Here is a 6462-nt window from a genome sequence, read left to right on the forward strand (position 1 = left end):
GTGCTTTTCTTTTCGAAGCTGTTTCGAGCAATAGCGTGCCTCTGTGGCAGAACACCTGCTTGCCACGCAAAGGGCCTGTGTTCTATTGTGACTCGAACCGAATATTGTTCTTATATATTTTATATGCACATATCTTTATTTTTCGGTCACAGAAAACACCGATTTTTCGCTGATTTTTCTGATTGCGCTGCGGGTAAGTAATGGCGCCAGCGGGACGTTGTCAACAGTAGCGAGTTGAAGGCCTAGAAAAGGACGGAGTTGTTTCGTAAAGCCATCTGCATTCTGTTATCTGTCCTGAAAGCAGCCAAACTAAATACCGAGCATGAGGAGAAAAGGAATAAAACTAAATTCGTCTGCAAATGGTACGAAATGAAAGATGGAAACTTCAGTAACTGCAAGGATACATCAGTTCTCCCTGGAGCGCAAGCAGCCGATCACACCTACGCTGAAAGTCCTTACCGAAGGCTCCAATCATGTCGTTGGCTTTTTTTCCTGAAGACGATTTGTTTTTCTTAGATCTCTTACATTCCAACCTCAGCGGTGCGCCTATTTTCTACGGTCACCACCAGCCTCTTTTCCTGTGATCAACACGCTTTTCCGGCATTTTGTTCTTCCTGGATCTATAGCGAAACGCGCCGAGCTTGAGCTATGGAGGACGCGAGTGTCAAACTTTGTCTGCGTGCTTTCCTTGCCACTCTTTAGGGACAGCGGCTGTAATGCTGTATATCGATCCCAGTGTACAAGAGTAAAGTGCTCAGAGGAAAAATGGCTGGCGAGAAAGCGAGCGAGACGTTCGTAAGCGAACCTATAGCGTCTCTGCTAACCTATGTTCCGTGGGCTGCAACCTGCCTTTCGGCAGCAAATTTCTGCTTCCTTTTGTGGCACGCTTTACTTTTTCCTCTTCCCCACCCTTCACTCTCATTTTCTTTTACTTCGACGTGTGTGCTTCTTTTCTCGTTTTCTAGACGAAGGGCAGGCGCTCATGTCTCTGTCGCTTTTTTTTTCTTACCGTTTCTACGTGCCCATTTATTTTGACCAGCTTCTTTTCTCGTTTTCTAGACGAAGGGCAGGCGCTCATGTCTCTGTCGCTTTTTTTTTTCTTACCGTTTCTACGTGCCCATTTATTTTGACCAGATAACATGAGTACTGCAACTTCGATTGCTTATAGATTTACTTTCCGGCGCTATAGTAACAGTGGAGCTAAACCTGCGACCTTCTGGCCATGGCTATGTCGCTAAAATGTAGGTTTCGTTTATGGTAAGCGCCACCGGCTTAGCATGGGGCAAGAGTGTAAGACTGATCGTGTATATTCTATTCTTCCTTTTGAGTTCAAAACACAAAGGCACAGAAAAAATTGCCCAGCCCTCTTACCCCCCTATTCAATAGAGCATGTTAGAAAACCCAATTATTCATTTTAGAAAGTATACGAGCAGAAACAGCAAATGGACTCCTTCTGGCGCATTCCAGACCCTGGCCTAGTGGAAGTTAAATGGCGTTATGGCGCACAAAAATCGATGCTATTGCGTATGAAGCAGTCATTTCATTAAAAGTGCTTACATTTATTTCAAGGTTCTTGGACGTGGGCGCAAAAAGACAAGGACGAAAGGAAGAAGGACACACACACTGGCGCTACTGACGACAAAAAACGTTTATTTTCAATCACCAAGCCTACCTATATACCTATTTTTGCACACGACATTCACGTGACCAGTAGCATATAACATGAAAAACCAGCAGTACAATCAACAACATGACATGGTTGAAAACCTCCTATGATGAAATTGACCGCTTCTGCATTACCGGCAACCAGACAGACCTTAACACCTGCGCAGGTGGTCTAATTCCTTTTTGCTCAAGAATAGTGACGTTTTGCTAACATAACTCTGTTCAGCTTCGATTATTAATCGGACTTGTTCTTGCCAACTACAACAGTCTGCTCAAAATTGGGTTGGCACGTGCATTTATGGCAGTGTAGCGCCAAAATCCCGTCAGGGGGCGTCTTGCCCATTTTGTTGCTGTGCTCTCTGAGCCTATCATTGAGGCTCAGAGAGCCTCAAGCCTCAGAGAGCCTCATCATTTATTTCAAGATTTGATGGCGTAGAGACAAATGCGCTCTGTTTAGTGTATACTGAGCGCAGTACGAACTAAAAGCTCTTGGTTCAGCTCAATTAAACTAAGAACGAACTGAAAAGAATTACAGCTATTGTGTAGCGAATTTCGCTCCTTTTCTTTATGTCTAGATCAGAGAGTTGCTGTTTACACAAAAAAAAACATCGTGTGAACTCATGCGAAGAAGGAATAATGTATACGGCTTTACAGGCTTCGATTTATTTTTCATCTATATGCAGCTGACATAACTATGCAACATATTAAAAATGAACGGCGCACTCAAGACTGAAAGTTGTTGGAACAAAAATATGTGTTACGTTCTAGGCACAATGAGTCCCTTGTTGGTCAGCCAGGTAAATTATAAGATACAGTACGTGAATATTGCGAAATATTTCCTCAGTGTTTAACACAATGACCAACCGCGTTCTTTAATACGCGTTGCGTAAAGCAATCGGGTAATGTAGTAAGGGCTCACGAGATATAGTTGGCAAATTCGAAAATTTTGCTACCAATGGCATAACGACGCCTACTACTAATCAAGAGAGGCGTTGCGGAGATGGCACAAAGTAAAGCATGCGATACCATTTACTTTTCTCCCAGTAGATCTAAGCGGCCTCAAACGAGATTGTTGCCCAATTTTTTAGAAAACTTCGACGAGCGAAAAGAGACTTATTTGCCTTCAGCGATTCGCTGGGTTAGCCGAGTGACTGTCGTGATCACGAACTCTTGATTAAAAGCCCTAAGTGATATCATAAAAACTGGGGTCTGTTTCCGTAGTTCTTGCAGTTGCGAACTGCAGCAAATGATAGCACACTAGGCGCTTCGCCCATCAGCAAAGGGTACAAATGAGGTCCAGTAGAAAAATAGATACATGCTTTCAATTTGGAATGGTCAATATCAACGAATTAAATATTTTTTTACTTTTACGCATGCAAACGAATTTGTTTTACAAGGTTTTGAAGATTTATACATAAGCGCAAAGATAAATTACTTCAGAATCGCTCTCGGAGTAACGTATATCAATGGAGCAAGTCGCTGACTTTCCGAAGTTCAACGCCCCGATTTTATCTGACTGTGTGTACCAAAGCCGTGACACTGCAACGTGATGAACTACTTCTGAAGCTGATAACAAACATATCCGCCTTTTATTTTCAACGACTAAGTGTAGCCACAGAATTTCCTTGTAAATGTACGCGAAAGCTCGGAACAGTCAGCAGAGGTGGCAAGTGTCATCCAGCGGCCGCCATGCAATCCAGGTGATTGAATGTAGCCCTATCACCGGAGCAAAGAACATTCTGAAAGATTTTTCAGACAGCCTGTCGTATATTATATTTTGAAAAAGAATTGAAACATTTAGCCTGGTATAGTGAGATATATTCAAAGCGAAAAGAAACGAATTAAATTCGTGGAATAGGTCACAGGGATGCTGCCGACGCAAACTTGCAGTAACCGGTGGTCTGAACAAGAAGAACACGGTGCTCATGCTTTAATTTAGTCTGCTAGGGATGGCTGAAAGCGGCAAAGTCGAAAATTGTATGCATTTGGAATGGTTTACAACAAGGCGACCAAAACTACGAGACCAGATGAAGAAATTATTTAAACAAGACCAGCGCTGAGCTCCAACTAATGTCGTGTTCCACTGGTCGCTTTCCAGATCTGTAGGGTGTTTAGCCGGTACATATTCCATTCGGCTAGCCAAAATTGATACTTTTGAATACATCTGCTTTCCGTCTTCAGAGCACCGCACTTTATCTCAGGCAACTCGGAGACGTTCAAATAATAATTTAACCTGACAGAGTATGACCAGGATAGAAGAAATTTTTGATTCCGTGGCCCCTATGATTCGTATTGGAGCAGCTGAACGTATGATTCAGGCATAATATGCTTTTCGTGGGTCCCGTGTTTCAGTGAAGAATATCGCTCTGAAAAGTGCTAGTAGCCCGGTAGAAACGACTAGAATGTCTACTACAGCATTATTCACCTATTCGAAAAGCAAAACACTTCTGGTTTAACATATACGGAAAGTGCAGTCACCCTGCAGTTACCCTCCTGGTGTCTTAGGATTGTACACATAGTGTAACCGTAGCTAGTGGTTAATTCCGGTGAAGACTTTGTCATCGCTGAATTTTTATTCTCTGTTCTAATGGTCCACAAAAGCAGCAATCATGAGGATATAAGGTAAACAATGGGTCTGGCCAACCACACTGCCTGTGGACCCATGCCTTCGATATCTCGCAGTGTACGGTTCTGGCCGTATTGCATTCAGCAATCGAGAGAAGAAATTTGATGCGCTTTAGTGCTTCATGCAATTTCAGGGTGACTCTCTCTCTCGCTCTTCCCCTACGTGGTTGTGTCTGTGTAATCATTCGTCCAACCTAGATTGTTGGTTCTCTTTGGCATTATTGAAGACCGATTGACGGCTATTGTCTGTGCTTGCAATAGGAATAATCTCCGCTCGTATTGTAGAACAATTAATTCGGATGCGCCGGCTATGGTGTGCCTTATGATCTTATCGCGGCTTTAACATGCGAAAACAAATAATTTATTTTAAAAAAAAGATGGCAGCTTCGCACTAGTGGTTCGAAGCCTTAAGCAAGAGCGGAGCTGGGCGGCCATCCTTGTTTGTCTTTATTTTTCTACTTCTGTCTCCTTCTCTTTCTTTCTCTATCTATCTGCTTCCTGAATCACTTTTTTGTGTATGTTTTTTCTTATTGCTTTCTTTAGCACTCTACCTACTTCTTTTTCCCTCTCGCTTTTTCAATATTACATTCTGTTTCTTTCTCTACTAATCGCTCCTTCTTTCTTTCCAGCTCTTTCTCTCTCTGTCCATGTTTTTGTGTAGTTTTATGCTTTTGCTATCGAAAAATCTCATATGACACGTATGACACATATACAATAATCTCGTATGGTCATACGAGAACACGTATGATTCATATGTGTTCCTACGAGATTATTGGATACGAGGCAAAATTTTTTGGCAGTGGCGGTCGTGGCAGCAGGAAGTCGAGTCCACTGAGCAACGTTCTTCCTTTGCGCAGGTGCTGACTTGTGCATATCGTGACAGTTGTCTGGTTCGGCTCTTCGGGCTATCGGGTTATTTTCTGGATTTCTCGACCCGTCTACTTGGAATATCTGGTCAAGCAACGTCGCTACCCTGTAGCTGCAGCCACAAAGAACGAACTTTCTGCGCAAGCACGGAATGCGAGGACACCTACCGGAGACACTACTTAGGCTCAACACTGTGCTCGTGTAGCCACATTTTGGCAGTGGCGGTCGTGGCAGCAGGAAGTCGAGTCCACTGAGCAACGTTTCTTCCTTTGCGCAGGTTGGTTGTGCATTAATTGCACCGCTGATTTTTGCTTCTACTTTTGTTGTCGCGACTGCTGCTGCCAGTGGTTATTGTGCTGTAGTCACTGTTACGTTTACATGATGCCGTCAAATGCTGAGCTGTCACGCGAAGTGCAACAGCTTCGAGCCGAAATTGTACAGCTTCGTGAAAGTGTCTCTGCCATCAGCACTTTTTATGAAGAAATGAAAAAGAAGCATGAGCTCACCTCAGCCGAAAACAAGTCTCTTCAAAAATCAAATGATGAACTGGCTGCTAAACTGGCTGACATGGAACAGCGTTCGCGAATTAACAACGTTGAGATAAAGGGTGTGCCATTAAAAAAGGGGGAGGATTGCGCCACCATTCTTCAGAAAATGGGTGATGTAATTGACTGTCCCATAAAAAAGGATGATATCGACGCTGTGCATCGCGTGCCAGCAAAAAAGGACACGAACATAATCGCGACATTTTGTTCTCGGGTCAAGAAGGATGAATTTTTGCGTAAAGCACGCAGGGCACGTCTAACAACCGAGTCACTCGGTTTTGCTCAGTCACAAGGTGCCAATGTGTACGTTAATGACCACCTCACACCCAACAACAAAAGATTGTTTGCACAAGCGCTCTCACTAAAGAGAGAAAAGCAATGGAAGTTTCTGTGGGTGGACAATGGTCGCATCAAGGTGCGAAAAACTGAGGACAGCCGAGTTCACGTCATCGCCAGCGTGCAGGACCTCTCAGTAATGAGAGAGTAGCCACTGTTAATGACCAAAGCGACTGTTACCCAAAGAGAAAGATGGCAGACAAAGATTACGTGACACTCGAAAAATTAGGCGCATTACTTTCCACGAAAAAGAATGGCTTGTCCTTCCTTCATCTCAACGCACAATCTGCACGAAATAAAGAAGACCAAATAACCGCCCTTATTTCAACTATACGCTCTGAACCTAATGTTCTTATGATGACGGAAACATGGTACAGGGATGAATCTGAGGTTCTAAGATCACCCGGCTATGAAACCTTCTTTT

General features: G+C 43.5%; 1 protein-coding gene across 1 annotated transcript; it reads left to right on the forward strand.

The window, feature by feature from the left end:
- The first annotated feature begins 5538 nt into the window (after positions 1 to 5538).
- LOC125757370 (uncharacterized) lies at positions 5539 to 6189 on the forward strand. The gene has a single exon (XM_049412922.1). The coding sequence runs from the start codon at positions 5539 to 5541 to the stop codon at positions 6187 to 6189; it is 651 nt and encodes a 216-aa protein (XP_049268879.1).
- Positions 6190 to 6462: the final 273 nt, after the last annotated feature.

This window comes from Rhipicephalus sanguineus, chromosome 2, assembly GCF_013339695.2.
Source record: "Rhipicephalus sanguineus isolate Rsan-2018 chromosome 2, BIME_Rsan_1.4, whole genome shotgun sequence".
Lineage (NCBI taxonomy): Eukaryota > Metazoa > Arthropoda > Arachnida > Ixodida > Ixodidae > Rhipicephalus > Rhipicephalus sanguineus.

Excerpts from the sequence above, each read along its gene's own strand:
- LOC125757370 (XM_049412922.1), top strand. The coding sequence starts at position 5,539 with ATGCCGTCAAATGCTGAGCTGTCACGCGAAGTGCAACAGCTTCGAGCC.